Source organism: Corvus cornix, chromosome 3 (genome assembly GCF_000738735.6).
Source record: "Corvus cornix cornix isolate S_Up_H32 chromosome 3, ASM73873v5, whole genome shotgun sequence".
NCBI classification, from domain to species: Eukaryota; Metazoa; Chordata; class Aves; order Passeriformes; family Corvidae; genus Corvus; species Corvus cornix.
In genome coordinates, this window is record NC_047056.1 from 52,769,354 (window position 1) to 52,786,788 (window position 17,435).

At 41.6% G+C, this 17,435-nt stretch overlaps 1 protein-coding gene across 5 annotated transcripts in view; it reads left to right on the top strand.

Moving 5' to 3' along the window:
• Positions 1 to 17,435, top strand: part of PHACTR2 (phosphatase and actin regulator 2) — a 132,858-nt gene that overhangs the window by 70,860 nt on the left and 44,563 nt on the right. For all 5 annotated transcript variants that reach the window (XM_010400062.4, XM_010400053.4, XM_010400076.4 and 2 more), the window contains exon 2: positions 14,625 to 14,792. In XM_010400062.4, coding sequence (XP_010398364.2) covers positions 14,625 to 14,792 — 168 coding nt within the window. The remainder of the gene's footprint in view (positions 1 to 14,624; positions 14,793 to 17,435) is intronic.

Genomic DNA, 17,435 nt, shown 5'->3' on the forward strand with positions numbered 1-17,435 from the left:
CACCCAGCACCCAGGGGGCATTCCCAACCACCAGCACCTTGCTGTGGCATGGGTCTGCATAAAAATGTGCAGTATCAGTGATAAACCATGGTACTCATAGCACATGAGCAAATTAGGGAAATACAGTCTTTTGTCTTCCTCTGAGTGTGAAGAAAATGTGTGTCCTATTGTAATCCCTCTTTTTTTTTCTTGTTATTCATTACTTTTTTCTCCTTAACTTTTCTCAAAGCTAAACTTCCCACAAAATTCAATTATGCTCTAAAAGTCTGTGTTGGGATGAAAGATAATTAAAAGTCCACTCAAATCTTTGATTCCCACGTGGTTTAAAAGACGGAAGTTTAAGTTAGCGGAGAGGCTGACTGAAGTAGGAAGGCAGTGTTAGTGATGGAGCTGTTTGGATTGGAATCTTTGAGGTGACATCTGAAGGTTTTTCATCCTCCTCAGAGCAGGTGTTACCTAAAATAGGATCGTGTTTTCCCTGGGACCTTGACACAATCCATGGACCCTTTCCTTTAGCTGGCTGCTCCAGTGGGTCACCAGCTGGATGCTTGGCCAGGCTGCTCCTCCTCATGCTGACGCCTGTCCAAAAACTGAAGGCAGCCTTTCAAATGCAAGGCTGCATACAGCCCTGTTGGTATGGGCACAAACATGACACTAAAGTATTTTCATTTAAGTGAAAATATTTACAGAACTGGTTTTCAGTGACCACTATTCATAAATGCATGAAATGTCATAACGTTTGTCAAAAAGCCTCTGAGTAAGACACAACTTGCATTTCTGTGCTTTTCAGTTTAGTATGTTATTCATGATCCTATACAGGAATTGAAAAAAAATTAAAAAGAGCCAGTTAACATTTGATTTAGTTAATTTCATTCCTTCTAGAACAAGAAAATATTCAGTGAAGGTTAGTGGTGCTTTTCTAGCACTTTTTTAAAAACCTGAGTCAGGCTGTGCTGCTGCCCTTACCTATATTCCTTGTATTATTCATTTGTATTGATGTACAGAAAATGTCCTACTAAATACAGAAATCTTCTGTTTTACTTATCGTGGCTTATATATGTTTCATCACAATTCCAGGTTTTTCCCTGGTCTGCCATAGCTTATGTGAGCACAGCATGTGAAAGACAATGCTTGCCCATGGCAAGGAGTTGTGTGGTGTAACGCACCAGTCCCTTTTTGAGTCTCTCCTGGGGTGAAAATTACCACTCTCTCCCAAAGTTCAGCATCCAGCTAGGGTGAAAAGTGAGTGCAGGGTCTAAAAACGTTGAATATGTGTGCCAAGTACTTGAATGTTAGCAAGAGTGGGAGGGAGTTTTAAGGGAAACTGTGAACCTTTTTCAAGGCAAGAAAAACTCTTTATCACTTCTTTTCATTTCCAAAATGTCACAGCCTCTTGCTAAGCTCAACAAAGTTGCTGTCATTTATTTGTAAGCTGCTTGAAGGTGCTCTTTTAAAGAATAATTATTAACCTTTCTATTTCAAAACCTGTTCTTATACAAAGCATTTTTCACTGGAGGTGGAGTTCCAAGGCAGTTTTCTTCAGTATGGCATAGAATTTTTCAGGAGGTATTTTCTGAGGGAGGTAAATTACCAGGGATTGCAGGAAGGCCCTCTGCTCCTTCAGTTGAGATCGGAGCTCAACAAGTTTCAAACCACACAGCTGAAGTAACTCTGGGGAGTGGCTGTGAAGACATTGTGCCTTGCAGAGGGGCTCAGGGGCTGGGTTTGACTCCTGCTCACCATTGCAGGGCTCCAGTGTTCCCTCTGTGCCCACCAGCATGGTGAAAAGATCATCCATCATCCGTGGGATCTCTGCTTTCCTTTCCCTCCTTGGATCCCTGCTATTTTGGGGGCTGCTGGGTGGGAGGAGCAGAGACCCAAGCAAGTCCTGCCTGCCAGAGTGGACTGCTCACCTCTGGGCAAACCCGCGGAGAGAGACCCTGTGGAAGTAACACCAGTGGAAACAGTGATTGCTCATTCCTTTGTGGGACACTTTGTCCATGTGTTGATTCGTTATTAACTAAGCAGATAAATAGCCTTTTCTCTCCTTTGTTGGGTGCATCAGCTGCTGGGTGAGTTGCAGAAAGCCCAGGATGAGAAACAGTCGGCTCAGGCAGAAACTGCAAGCAGGAATTTCTGAAGTATTCCTGTGGGCTTTCCTAAGAAACGGCTTGCTTTCCCATGGACCGATGGAAACAGGCGAGCACTCCGTCACATAATGTTCCCTCTCTAGGAAAACATTTGGTAATAGTATAAAAAAGAAAGCTTTATAGAGCTTAAATAATGCCAAAGATGAATTTGGTGAAGACTGATGCTGTACATACTTTACTTGCAAGGATTTGGAATTTCCAGTGCTGCTTGGAGTTGCTAGCAGTAGGTCCTGGGCTTGCCAGTCATATTCAGGTTTTTTTGCACCACCTCTTTTATTTTAATCACGTTCTTATTATGGCACTCTTAAGCACGTGGCTAAATAGTAAAGCTTTTGTGTTCAATTCATCTGTATCAACAAGGTCATGGCACTTGTAATCATAAAAGTAAAGAAACCTGATAATTGCGGGAACAGCTTCAGTTTCATTCGGTTTTTTAAGTAATTCATGTCAGTGTGTTGTATTCTGGTTTGTAATTACTCAAGGGTCATGTAGCCTGGTTTACATCTAAATAAATAAGGAATAATAAATTTCTTTTTAATGAAAACTAAATTTTTTAAGGGTTTAAAGACAGTCTTAAAGAAAATACAAAATTCAGTGAAGCATGTCATTCCATACAGTGGGAGTGATCTCTATCAGCATTAATCTGGCTAAAACAGGCTAAATTATTCTTGTTGTCTGTATTGGGTTTTGCACAGAGTAAATAAATCAATATCTTTGCTGATTCACAATCAGCCTGAATGCATCTTAATGGTAACTGGAAGGCATAAAATGTCTCACTGGCCTATGATGACTGCTTACTCCTAACACCACTTAGAAAAAGGAATGGTTTTCCTGGACAGCCATGTAGTGATGCATGCTGGAGTAACTGGGTGGGCTCAGGTGCCGCTGACAGGCAAACAGGCATTTCCTCTGGTGTCCTCTGAAACCCTAATATGTGTGCTGAAGCTAATGAATGAATATTGTTAGGTCATGTGGCAGTATAGTGCTGCAATGCACTGGCAGGAAGGAGATGGGGTCTGGTATTTTTTCTGTTGGTCCTTGCTTTCCAATTCAAGGGATGCTCATCCCACTCCAGCTAAAGCAGTTCAGTTTAAACTGGCACATAAAAGTTCAAGTTGGCATTTTGTTTTAGCCTACAGACAACAAAGATATATTTTATGATTGCTTAAAATGCCAATGTCTCAATGAGATAGTTAGAAAGGGACATGCTGCAAACAAAGTCATAAGGACTTGTGGATAGCTAAAAATTTTTTTTAAAATGCAACAGCTGAGCAGGTGTCAATGAAAATCAGAAATCTATTGTTCAAGCTGCTGTCTTTCATTTTATACCTGGAACTGAAACAAGAATGGTCTTTCTGGTGTTTGTCTGTACTGCTCTTTTAACAAAGAAGTTCTGATCTGTGGCCAGCCCTCTTTAAGCACCACGATAATGCAGTCATTCATTATTAACAGAGAGCAGAGGATTAGTGGAGGCCTCAAATACATAAGGAACAAGCAAGTGGGGAAATGAAGGTATCAATTATGTATCTGCCATGTTGATGATGCTCTTACAGAGTAGCTGTTTTCCCCTAATGGAAGAATCCACTGGGAGAGCAAAGCATATTCTCAGTGCCTTCTCTGACAACAAGATGATGTCTCCTCAACTGAAGCTTCAACAAGCCCCTTTCTTTAGCCCTTTTCCCTCCCAGGAGTACTTGATGCTCAGGTTAGTCCTGGGCTGGTGCCTGGACCTAAAAGGAGAGTGCTGCTGGCTCTCCCACAGGGAGGTGGGATCCTGGTTTCCAACCCTACCTCCACAAGTGACAAGCCCCTGCCCCCTGGGGCGCTCTGTGAACAGGGCAGGCTCCAGCCCAGCATCCCAGTGCAATGAGCTGAAGGGCAGCACCTTTCTAATTTGCAATCTGTTCCAACTAAAATTTTTTGATTACCAGCGCCTCACTTCTGTAAACACTGATTCCATGGAAAATTAGTAGTAAAAGAAGTAGAAAAGAAGTAGAAAGAAGTAAAAAACTATGTACGGATACAGTCTCACACCTTCATGAAGATGGTACTACAATTCCACTGAGTTTTACTATAGTGATTACAGTGCCATCACCTTGCTTGATGGAATTACTATTTTTGATTGTGTAGGAAAGGGACCATACTGGTTTTTAAAGTAGAACTTAATCCCATCACAGTTTGCACAGACCTGTCCTTTGGTGTGAACATGCCCCTGAGTGTCAAAGTTTAAATTGGCAAAAGAAGGGCAGCTGGGTGACAAATATGTCGGCTTGTGCCTGATTGTCCCCACCTTGGCCCTAGTAAAGAACAAGATACAGGGACTAAAACAGCTGTTTGCTGTGTGGCTGGGGATGAAGAGGGTAATGAAACATGATGCAGAATAAAAGTCAGCTGCAGCTTGGCAACTCCCATTTCCTCATAGCAAAGAAGATGACTTAGACTGTATTCAGAATTATGATATTATACTTACAGAATTATATGAATGATTTTTACAGGTGTGGTTTTAGAGTTGGCAAATTGGCATTTTGACTAAGAAGACTGTGTTTAATCATTAATAGGTTGTTCTGAGTATTTTGGAGTTTTACTATTATTGTTTATTCAGGCTGGTATCTAGCAACAAAGACAAGCATTTTAAAGGCAGCTAAAAACTGAACTTAAAAATAAACACAGTTCTCTCTACAAAGACAGCAGAGCTAAAAGCCTGTACAAATATTTTCAATGACAGCAACAATCAGAAATTTGCTGGTTGGGTTTTAGAAGTGTTCTTGACCTCCCTGGCAGGGTTCTGAGGTCAGCAAGGTCATAGAAAGAGACTATTTACTTTAAGATTGACTTGCACACATTTGGACAAGTGCAATATGCTGTTTCCTGTACTAGAAAAAAGGGTGTTGAAGTGGTGCCAGTATAGAAGAAAATGTTGCTCTTGAAAGGCAGCACAATGAGCTCTGGGCTGTCCTGTCCCAGGCATTTAATTACATGACTGATCAAATTACTCCTAAGGTTTTGGGTACATAAATGTTCTTTGTAGATCAGGAACTCCTTGTCATAGTACTTAGGGGTGGGGAAGCATTGGGATGGAAGCCCACAAAACCAAACCTGCTTTCAGATATATAAACATGTTAATTGTGAAAGATTTGGTTAAAGTTAGTAATAATAAAGGGGAAAACACGTGTAATATTCATACAGAACTGTGTTTGGCAAGGGCACTGGATGGTCTGGAATGAGTTGGAGTGGGTTCCCCACCTTTTTCACGCTGAAAAGGAAGACAGCTGATGATGTCAGCACTTCAGGTGGTCATTGCTTCAGCACTGGATGTGTTAAAGGCATCAGAGCATCTCTCTCACCTGCTGGCAGTGAGCTCAGGTGATCACTTCCTGGCAGAAGTCTTCCTTCTCTTCACAGACTTTTCTCTCCTTTACCCCTGTTCTGTTCCTGCCCCAGCTCAGTGGTACACACTCCAGCTCCACTGTAGGAGCTGACTCAGTTTTAGAAGCCCAGACAAAAGGCTATTTTTCTTTTGTCTCAGTGCAGTGATAACGTGCAGCCTTACAAACGGTCACCAGCATGGTTGGTGGTTCAGCTAAGGTGTCTGTTGTGGTGGTGCAAAAACACGGGCTGAGATGACTGGAAGCCCACTTGTGTGAACAGCATCTCTGTAAGGATGCTACTCCGCTTTCAGTGGTGATGGCTTCTGGGGACACAGCCAGAGATCTGCAGGGAAATGCCTCTGTCTTTCCAGGTATATCGGAGGCATGGCTGAAAGGCATCAGCAGCTGAGTTCTTTAGCCAGTGATGCACAGCAGGTGAGCTGTTAGCAGAGTAAAGCCCTCCTTTGGGATCATATACAACCTCCGGAGGAACCAGGCAGCTGAGATCTGTAACAACCTCAGGCTTGCTTAGGGATGGAGAGGAGAGGAGAGGAGCTGAGCTATAAGCAGGCAGAGTAAGTCTGGCCATGCTTTGACTGTTCTGCTAGGTTTTTTGACTCAGAGTGGACAGCGAGTAGCTAGAGCCATCTGAGAGTGTGCTGGTTCACTCTCTGAAGGCAAACAGGGTCCTGAGAGAGTCCTAGATAACCATCTAGACCTGCCCAGGAGTGACCAGCCTGGTGGTAGAGGGGATGCTTGGCAGACTTTGCACCAGATAACAATCTTTGCCTTTGCCTTGCATCCTTTATGTTTCTTCTTCCCAGATTCCTGTGGACTGTTTCTCATCTTGTCAGGTTTCTGGAAATGCCAGGGGTGGGATATTCCGGTAGGGCAGTGACAAGGCATACCTATTGCCTCATCTTTCCTGTCAGTGAGCCAGCACTGGGGATCCTCCCCCACCTTCCCTTGCCTCAGCAGGTGCTGCTGCTGCTCAAACCAGAGATCCAGGGGCTCCTGGCCTGTTTGGGGCAGATGGAGAGTAACTTGCTGCTAGCTGCAGAAGTGGAAACCAGGGCCAAAGGCTTCCCTGTGACACTCCTCACCCAGTTTTATCTCAGCATCAGTATAACACACCTATTAACTACTGCAAAGGTAGTTTCTTTTAAGTCTTCTTCATCACCACACAGGAGAGGGGGCATGTGCTTCAGTTTATTCTCACACTTCTAGCCAATATCTGCTGGGGAGATTTACCATTTGCCTGCAGCTAAAAAGATTTGTTGTAAACTTAATATAGTTATTTTTCTCCCCCAGATTAAGGCTATGCCAAGAAAAGTCAGTGAAGAAGTATTTCCAGTTTTGCAGTTCTGGTTTTCAGATGTGACATTTTAAATATATCAATATAGAATTTAATAAGATGAGTACATGCAGCTTACTTTTAGGTAAAATTACAAAATTATCCAAAAAATATGTAAACTATAAATAGAAATATATACTGTCATACTCCAAGGAGAGTTATCCTGTAATATTCAGACACAAGCAGCATTAATTTTCAATTAACAGCTCAGTTGTTCAAAGTAGTTTGGTTGCTCTTTTATGTACACTGCTTTCAGTTGTTGTTTTTTCTGTCCTCCCACATCTCTGTTATTGTGCCTGGATTTTTTTCCCCTGTTTTTGTGGAGGAGTTGCTTTGACCTTTGATATGATGTTTCATATATCTGGAAAATGTAACTGTCTGGAAACTTTCCATTTGTTGCTATTTTCTCAAGTATTGAGGTTGAGGAAAAAAGAATAAGCAGCCTGCATTAAAGCTATGATCCCTTTCCTTCTGGCTGGAGCCGTGTCCAGGGTGAGAGAGGAGGTAGCAAGAAGATTTTCGGCCAGATTGCTTTCAAACCTGTATAACAGGATGGCTGAGCATTTGCTTGCTCCTTCTCCAGGAAGCTGGAAGTATGGAAGTTAAACAGTTTATTGAAGAGGAGGAAGAAGTTGTGTAGCTGTTCTAATAAGGACTGCATGTTGCCAACATGTAAATAATTAATTTACAAACACATGTTTGTGAGCATATTGCAAGCATAGGTCAGATCTTTATTTTTTTTTCCAGACCTTAAGAGAATCCCTGATGTGTTTTGACATAAGAAACAGTTGAGAAGAGAGGTGGTGTGATTGTAGAGTTCTGACTGCAGTGCTCAATGCACTGTTGAACACACCCAGCTCAGATGCCAGTGTAGATGGAGCAGATGAGCTCTGAACCATGAGGTTTCCTGCATGGGAAGTGTAATTTTGTGAGGCTGGGTAGCCCTGGCTAGCTGTGTTGCCTGTGGTATTTCCAGTGTCTCTACAGAGTGCCCTACAATCATAACTTTGCCTTTTTTCTGTAGAATTAACCCAGTGGGAATGAAAACTATACTGTGAAGTAACACTGAAGCTGGATGTTACAAGTGTGTTATCCACATTTGGGATGCACGAGCAAGAGACAATTTGTGGTAACTAATGTGATAGCCTGTAACCTGACAAGCCAACCAACAGCACTTAAGTTGAGGTGGTTTTGTGACCAGGAAAAAAAAAGCAACACTTTTTTGTGCTTTACCCCAGTGATGCAGCAAGCACATCTCAAGACCTAAAGTTAACCCTGTTTTATGTCCTGTTTATGTCCTGTCTTGTGTAATTAGTAGGAAGCCAAGGTCAGGTCCCCTCCTTGCTTGCTGGGGATCAGTGTCTTGTAGGACTAGGGCATCCTACCTAAGAGAGAGAGCTAAATAAGCTTTTCCAGGCCCTCAGCCAGTTAATCCCAGGTATACAGGTAAGAAAGTGAGAACTAGAACAAATACATCATTTATAATTCTGGTCATATTCCTTCTCTGCACACTGCAGAGGAGAACAGTGTGGCTGAGCATCCCTCTGAGCCACATGGCTCTTTGTCTGAAATGTGGAGCCCTGAGCATCCATGCTATGGCTTCCAGGGAAGCACAGGCTTCCCTCTTTTCCTTTGAAGTACCTGTGTAGCAGTACCTGTGCTTTTTGCAGAGCTTTGGTAGGGGCTCATCACAGGCAGAAGAGAATATGGCCTTTTGAGCTGAATTTCCACTCTTGCAGTGTTTGACTTTCTGCAGCAAGGCACCACTTTCCTTGTGGAGTAGTGGGAGTTTCAGGGTTCATATTTGAAGCCCTTTCTGGACTTTGGTACTGCTGATCTAAGTGTGATTCCAACAACCCCAAAGGCATTTGTGTGTGTGTCCTTGCAGAAACCTGGTGGTATTCAGGCAGTCATCTCTGTTCCTGCTGTGGTTATCCTAGGAGGATTCCCTTTGGCTGTTTCGGAACAGCAGCCAGCATCCCTATGAAGTAGCCGCTACCCAGCCTGTTTAGCTCATTGCCAGCGGGAGGTCCAATTAACATTTGGCAATATTGGCAGTTCCATATGGAAACTACCACTCTACTGCCTACATTTGAACTTCAGCTTTTTCCTTTCATTTAATTAAAACACAGTCAAGTCAATTAGCTCATGACAGAGTTTCTCCAAAGTTAAACTCCAGATGTATGGCAAGGCAAAAGCATGCAGATGCCAATTCATTGTGCTGCCTGGAGGCAGATTATATCTCTCCCATTTGCCAGTTTATCCACCAGGGATTAGCTGCATTTTTCCCTTCCAAGTAGATTAAAAAAAACCCCAAAACAACAAAAAATGAAATGTGAGGGGAAAAAAACCCATTTTTCCATCTGGTTCAGGTCAGGAAAAATAATAATTTGAGATACTTATTGAAAATGACATTTATAGTGTCCGAATGACTTCTGATTTTTAATGACTACGTCAAACCTTTTACCATGCAGTGTCTTGAAATTTGCCAGTAAGCTCAAGGAATAAGGAGCTTATACTCTAGCAAGTTGATGACTTACTGGCAATTGGGGATAATAGGCAGCTGCAAAAACATGTTCATTCTGCTGGCATAAAAACCATGATTTCCAACTCTGTGCCCTCTGGCAAGGTGGTATAGAAAATCATATTGTTGTCAGAAGAGGTTCTGAGGTCTCAATAAACCAAGATGACTTTTGCAGCACATCCCTCCAAGGCAGCAGGGTGCAGTGAGAGGAAGAGAAAAAAAATAACTGTTCTAGCTAACTGGTAGTTATTAAGCACAGAAATTGTATCCAAATCCATATGCAAGGTAAATCTGAACTGGGGCCAAGGCATCTTCTGCTGCATTTCTCAACTCATTCATGGTTAGATATGGCAATACCCTGAGTCACCTGTACTCTGATAGGATGAAAAAGTTTTCCTCACATGCTTTAAGAGTGATGTGGTGATACCATGGCAATACTGCAAGAGAACTATTGCTAGTGAAAGTATTAGGCACCAGTGCTACCTTAGTGCCTTGATATCAGTGGAGCACTTGATTCTGTGCCTTTTTCCCTCTTGGTTGTGTTGTCCAGCAATAGGAGGAGGACTTTTCCTTCATCTTGCCACTCTTAACCTTGTTATATGACAAGGATCCAGAGCAGAGTTGCAGTGCAGGTGGGTGAGCCTTGGCTGATGTGGGTGGGAGAAGGGATTGCAGCATGAAAGGTGCAGCACGGTGGGGAAAGAAGAGAACTTGATGCTCTGGTGGTACCATCTTGTGCTTAACAGCCCTGATGTGAGGAAGAAACACTTAAATGTATATACCAGTGCTCCAGCAGGATTAGGTTGGATCAGTTGTGTAGAAGGGTGCTGGTGAGGGGAGTGCAGGTTAGGTTCTTCTACTGGCTTTTTATTTTCACTGCCAAGAGAAAAATACACAGAACATTTAATATCATAAATATAGTCCTCTTTTTTTTTTTTGATAATGAATTTCTTTAAGTCAAAAGTTTTTAAGAAATGGTCTTGCTGCATTCCAGATCAAAAGGCCTGGAACCAGAAGAAACACAGCTGTTTACTTCACAGAAATTGATATTAGACTTGCTTGAAAGGATCTGATGGATCGTTCTTTTGTTGCATTTTGCTTTTATAAAGTTAGTTGTAAGTTCTTATCTGCAGAAAGTGTTAGTGTGTGCCAGTGCTGACATCTTAGTGTTGAAGTGTACCATGCCCTGGGAAAACTGTGATGAGTTCACACGCCTGCCTTGGCCACACAGCATCTCTGGAGATCATGCACAGCAGTAAAGTGTTTCCTTGGCAGCTACAGAGATCAGTGCTGCTTCTTTCAAGCAGCCTTCCTGGGATAAGACATGTTCAAGCATTTCCATCTCTAAGCATTTATAGGAAAGTCAGGGTCATCTACAGACTGATCTAATCTTCTCTGGCTGCTCACAAGCTTGAGGAGAGGCTGTCCTTTTTGTACCTTTCATCTAATTCACACCCCATGTGGCACAATTTGGCTTTGCATTGTCTCCCCTAGCCTTGTTGTTGGCCTCTTGAAGCAAGATCTCCTCGTTATGTGACATCGACATGCAGGATTCATGTCCTCACTTGTTGTCCTTCTTGCGTACCCAGCTGATCCCACAGCTGGAAAATCTTCACCTAGGGCAAAGGACTGGAATATGATAACGTAAACTATGCAGGTACTATGGCCAAAAGTCCTAGTGTCAAACTTATTATTAATGTTTTTTGAAGGCAATGAAGTGACTCACTGGATTTTTGAAGACGGTGGGAAGAAGGCAGGACTTCAAGACACCAAAGAAAAAAATAACACAAGTCAGCAAGCTCCTCTAAACCTCAGAAAGCTAAGATGTTTCTTTTCCCCTCAGTGAATATATATAATGTTCATAATGATTAATAGAAGGTAGGTAAGTTCACTGAGGTGAAAACCACAGTGCTTTATTCTTAAGTAGTACATGACCTAAAAAGCAAATAGTGTACATCTAAAGCATCAGTTTCCTGTGGAGTGTTTCAAAGAAAAGGAGTAATAACTTTTGTAAAGATCTTTCCATAAATGCTCTGAAATATCATTGCTGAAATCATGGGGGTTTTTCTAAATAGTTTATTAATTGGTAAAATGTGCTAGCTTGTGAATATGTATGTATACACATAATATATATGCTTTTGAATATAAATAAGTTCTTTTATGTAGACATATTACTTTATCTTAGATTATTTCTAAAGTTAGTCTGTGATATCTGGCTATGCTTGTTCCTTCTTTTCAGTTACATATTTCAAATGAGGGAATTGGTACAAGGTCCATGGATTAGTAAATTCCCAATTATGAACACTTGTTGAACTCACTAGATAAATCAACTCTTCTTTTATTGTCAGAAGGAATTACTGCTGACATCTGTTTTCAAAAGATTCCATCTTCCTAAATAGAATTATTGTCCATGAATTTCAAGTTTTAGCTCTACTGAAACAGACAGATTTCTGTAGCTAGGATGACTATCATTATTTTGGAGTTACAAGTTTTCAGCAGAGGGCAGAACAGGGACTGATGCAAATCAGTATTTCTCTGTGGGGAGCTATTGGAGCCCTAATTCTCTTCCATTTCTGCTGGTAGGCACAGGATGAAAAAATCTAGATGAGTTTTTTGTGGACGGGGTCTTCTGCAATATATTGGACTCCATGATCCAGGAGGATTTGAAAAGATTGGTGTTCTACTCTTTATAAGACCATGCTGTCTATCACCAGGATGCAGGCTCTTCACACCAGTAGCCCAGCCTTTCTGAGCCACTGGGGACAAGAACATGGGTTTTGTCCTGCTGCCTCAAGGGTGGGTAGCCTCTCACTCCACCAAACTGAGAGACAGCTTCTGCCAGTGAGATAATGCTTGGCTCTTGTCCCAGGACAGAACTCTACAGCCAGCAGATCCTGGTCTCTTCTCTTCCCCACTTCACTTGGATTTGCTAGCACTGATTTCCCAGAGAAACCATGTGTTTCTGCATCCCCTAGCACCATGGGAATCTCAGCTGGGAGGGACTCAGGAGGTTACTCAGAGCAGGACTATTCCTGACAGTAGGTGAGGTCAGCCCCAGAAGGAGCTTTGGAGGTTTGTCTGGCTGAGCCTTCAAAGCCTCCCAGGACCTGTTCCAGTGCTGCACTACCCACCTCCTGGTGGTGTTTTCCTTACCTCTTACCTGGCTTTTCCTGGCTGCAAAATGTGGCCCTCATTCCTTCTTATGTCAGATGGAATTCCAAAGATAAATTTTGCTCTCTTGTCTTTTTAAGTACCTTCCAAGTAAATGTAATTCTCCCTTAGATCCACAGTTTCCAGCAGAGGCTTCTGTATTCCATAGGGAACTGCACTCCATTGGCAGTGCCTGTAAGCCCAGACAAAAGTGCAAATCCTAATTTCAGGCTAGACACACCTGAAGGGCTCTTTCTGCTTCTCTATGCCTCTCTGCAGAGCTGCTTGCTACCTTTGGTGATCTTCTCATGCCCCAGCTCACACCTGGCTTCTTAGGGTGTGTTGGGGGGTAGCTGCTTCATTTCAAGGGAGTCTCATTTTAAATCTCTTTAAGGTTCACCTTTTTCTCTAGGGCACACAGGTGAGGAAGTTGGGATTTTGTACTCCTGCAAGGGGTAGACATAGCCAAGTCCTTTCCAAAATCTTTGCTTTTTACATTTAAAGTCCATTTGCATGCCATCTTATCTCCATGTTATGGACCAGAAAATACCCAAAGCAAACAAATAAAAGCTTTAAACTCTGTTGCATCTGAATAACCATGATTTATCCTGGAGAAGTTTTCTACCTCTCAGGCAATACAGAATATCTTGAATTTTATGGCATAACTTGCTCAGATTTCTTTGTTTAAATGCTATCATTTTCATACCAATTTATCTCTAGTTTTAACTTCATAGACTTCAATGAAGTTATACAATGAATCTTTCTTCACAGTACTTTATTTCAAATAATTGGAAACAAAATTTCTAGGATTCTGTTTGCATTATATCAGCTTTCTCACAGAAAAGTTTTGGGTTTTTTTAGCATCCTGGATCAATCTAAAGCCTAGGGCAAATATAGGACTCATTAAATGCCATTTGTCTGAGAAACAGAATAATAAGATTGCACCATGATGTTATGTGGCTGAATCTTTTTAGCAGCTAGGACACAAGACCAGGATTCAGGAAGCCATTTGGCAAACATAAAATTAAGCACTTAACAATACTGTGCCTCATATTTTTCATCTGTAAAATGGGGACATGGATATTTCTTTCTTTGAATAGCATTTCTGATTTAATGATCTATGATTATCATTAATACTGTTCAGAGTGGCATCAACTCTGTTCTGAATTGGTTATAATTAGAATGTTTAGATGAATGAAAGCAATTGCAGAGTCTATATGCCACAAACAGTTAAGACCATGATTAATTTTGTGTCTCTAAGTAATTGCAGTTACTTCATTGCTCATATGAGTAAAATTCAGCACATTGGAAGTGTTTGCAGGACTACAAATGGAAGGCCTTAAGAAACCTTAATTCTTAAATAGAAATGAATAATAGTAGATTTCTCAGGGTAGCTTATTTTAACTGTATCCTACAGCATGTTGTGGGATGAGTCTTAATTCGGTTCACAAAACTCAAAGTTTGGCCATTGATGCTAAATTTTGGTTTTCATATCATTCAATATGTTTTTGCAGAAAAGAAAAGAAATCCTTCTTTAAATTTTGGCTCCAGTTCAAAAGTTTGTTAAATATGCTTTGCTAATAAGAAGCCTGACTCATGGCAGGCTGTGCTGTGAAGGACTGATTACCAGGAATATCGAACAGACCTGTTCCCATTCCACTGCCAGAACAGTGACCTTTAGAGTTTGTTTAAGAAAGGGTTAATTTTACCCAAAAGAAATAGCTAATGTTTTCACATTGCAAGGGTTTTGTTTTCTATGTGATGATAGCTAGTCATTCAACTTTACCAAGGATAAGGAAAAAGTCATCCAAACATATGGCTGAAAGAAATTCTCCTGTAGCAATGGCAAACCACCGGACTGTGCAAATATGCCAGAGGAGCATTATGAGAAGCAAGTTGTGGACAGCTGCAGATGAGGTGCTGAGAAACAGTGAAGCCCAGGGCTGCCTTCTGAAACAGGAAAAATGCACGTGGATGCACACACAGCCTGCTGCCATCTGACAGTGGAGGAGTTTAGCTGTTGGGGTACTATTTTGTTTTCCATCCTTCAGTTATTTTTACTTCTTTTCTTTATACAGTTGATGGTTTGGACAAGGCTTCAATTGCTAACTCAGATGGACCAGCCCCAGGGTCCCAAACTCCCCCCTTCAAGAGGAAGGGCAAACTCTCCAACATTGGCAAGATCTTTAAACCTTGGAAATGGCGGAAGAAGAAGACCAGTGACAAATTCAGAGAAACATCAGCAGGTATGTCTGTGGCCCTTTGGTGGCAAATAGTAGGAAACACTGTGATGGTTTTGCAGGGTAATATTTGAAAAGCTCTGAACTTGTTAGATGGCAGGGATTATTTAGCATGGTATTTGATGTATAGGCAAAAAGTTTGATCCTTGGCAAGGAAAAACCTAACCTTGTTCAGCTTCTGTCTTGAATCTCTCACCAAAAATACACAGCAGATTTGTTGACTATACATATCCTCAAATATATTGGAAAATCTCTCTGTCCTCCTGACAGTCAGTGACTTGGATTATGAAACAAACCTTGCCTTCATGGGGACAGACGTTTGGGGGAGAAGCCGATGTAGCCGTGCCCAGCAGAAGAACGAGGATCAGCTCTGCAGCCCCTGCCTTCATAGAGGCTGCTCTGCCCCTTCACTTCCCCACTGACAAGGCTGGAAGGATGGTCTGAAATAAAATGCTGCGATTGAATTATATTCTGTCTGAAAAAGAGTTGAAGGCTGGGATTTAGTTAACCGAACATAGTTGTTTGGGGCCACTTGAGATGCTCTGGGGTGTCCTTGCTGCTCCCCCAGAAGGTTTGATACCATCTCCAAAAACCTAGGGCATCTGAAGTGGCTGTAGACATCCACATTTAGGAAACTGAATGCCACCCTGCATATATGTGTGTGTGTCTTTGTGTCACTGCTCTAGCCAGACTTTATCTACAAAAATCCCAAATTTCTGGTTTGGGATTCAAACATTTGATGTTGTGGTTTCCTAAACTTGAATCTAATTAGAGTCCAGTGAGCTTCTGTGAGCTCATTGCCACAGTGCAAGCCCTCTGTCTACTGTCTTTCAAGACTGTAGGCAGTAAAACCAACACTAGTCTCCTAAAGAGTTATCAGTCTGCTCTCCTGAACTCTTAGAAGTACACTGCTTGACATTTAAACCCATAGCAACCCCTGACAGTTACAGCAAGGAGCTCTATGGTTTGACAGTGAAACTTCTAGAACAAACTTTATTTACACAAAAGGCAAAAAAGAAACCGTTTTCTCCAGTATCTTCATTGCTCCAGATGCCAGCTGAAGTTTTAAGCAGATTTCTGAGATCTTCAAATCCTTCTGTCTCTCATTTTTTCCTTTTATTTTGTTCATTTTGCCACATAACCTGCAATAACTCTCGCACAATTTCTTCTACTACTGCAATCAAAAAAAATCCCCTCAGTCTGATATCTCCTTCATTGCTTCCTATTTCCTTCAGTCTTCCCAGTACTTTTATCATATTGCTAAAGCAAAGTTATTTCTTGTTAAAGACTCCTGAATGTTCTGCAACTTCTCCTGGACAGGTATGTGATTTTATATGCAATGACTTCTTCAGAGGAATGACCATTCATAAGCTGTGTATACAGAGATTTTCTAAACTTTCACAGCCTATTAGCATTTATTAGCATAAATTGTTATGCCATTAAATAACAACACATGTATTGTTTTTCAGTTATTTTTTTTTAAATTAATATCTGGTAAATTCCTGTTAAATGTAGTATTTCTTGCATTGTACTATCTTTCGAGGGCCTGAATCCAGTCTTACAAGCATGACACATCAATTCTTATAATACCAAGGCAAAGCGTGTGATCCTGTTTCTTTTAAAAAAGGAGGAAATTAAGCCTAAAGAAATTAAGGTCAACATTTTCAAAAGTGCCTCCTTAGATACTCACATCTACTTAATTTCCTGGTCTGTTTATGATGTTGTGGTCCCTCAAGATACTCGTTTGCTTTTAAACTGTGCATGGGATCACTTATGTTTGTGTATGTGCCTCATGTGAGGCTGGAATTTGAATTGAGAAGTCATTTGAGTTGCATTCATCCTGCCTTAGATGGTAATTTCAGGGATGAATAAAAATAGTATTCCCTGTATTTCTTGAGGAAATAGACCCAGGACCAGTGGAGACTGAGAAGACGCATTTACGTGGCAAGTTGCCCCTTGTTGCTCACTTACTGACACAGCAGAAGAAACTTGCTTATCTAATTTGAGAAGGAAATGGGAAGACATCCATTCAAAATAAAAATCCTACAGGATATCCTTTTCCTCACACTACTCAATCAGAGATGTATGTACATTACCAAGTGGGGGCTGTGTGTGTGCCTGCCCTTTACATGCAGGAAGCCCATTTCCTGGCCTGGGACCGTGGGGAGAGCATGACCATCCTCATTTATTGCCAGTTCTCTTAACAGGGCTACAACGTGGTAAATCCACGTGCAGCTGAAGACAGGGTTTCTTCTAAGACAGAATGTGAGCTCTTGGAAGGAACTCTCTCTGCTTCCTCTGGGTTTTCAATAGGCTTTTTGAGACAGGTTCTTGCTATGGCCTTGCTAGGACATGTACCATGGAGTGCTTTTTGTCTTAGGAGCAACTGGAAGATGTTCATAAACAGCAAATACCACAAACATCAAAAAAGGATGGATGTTTAGATGTCAGTATCTGTGCCGATGTGGGAATGATGGTTGGAATTTTTTCCTTTAGCAACATATTTTCCACGCTCTGTCTTGGAAAGTCTATTCTTTGGGCACTGGCTGTATGCTATTTGGCTAGAGGACTTTCAAAAGCAAGTAAAAACAAACATAAAATGGCATAATCTCAAGGGTTTCTCTCCTCTGCAATGTTTTGCTGCGAAGG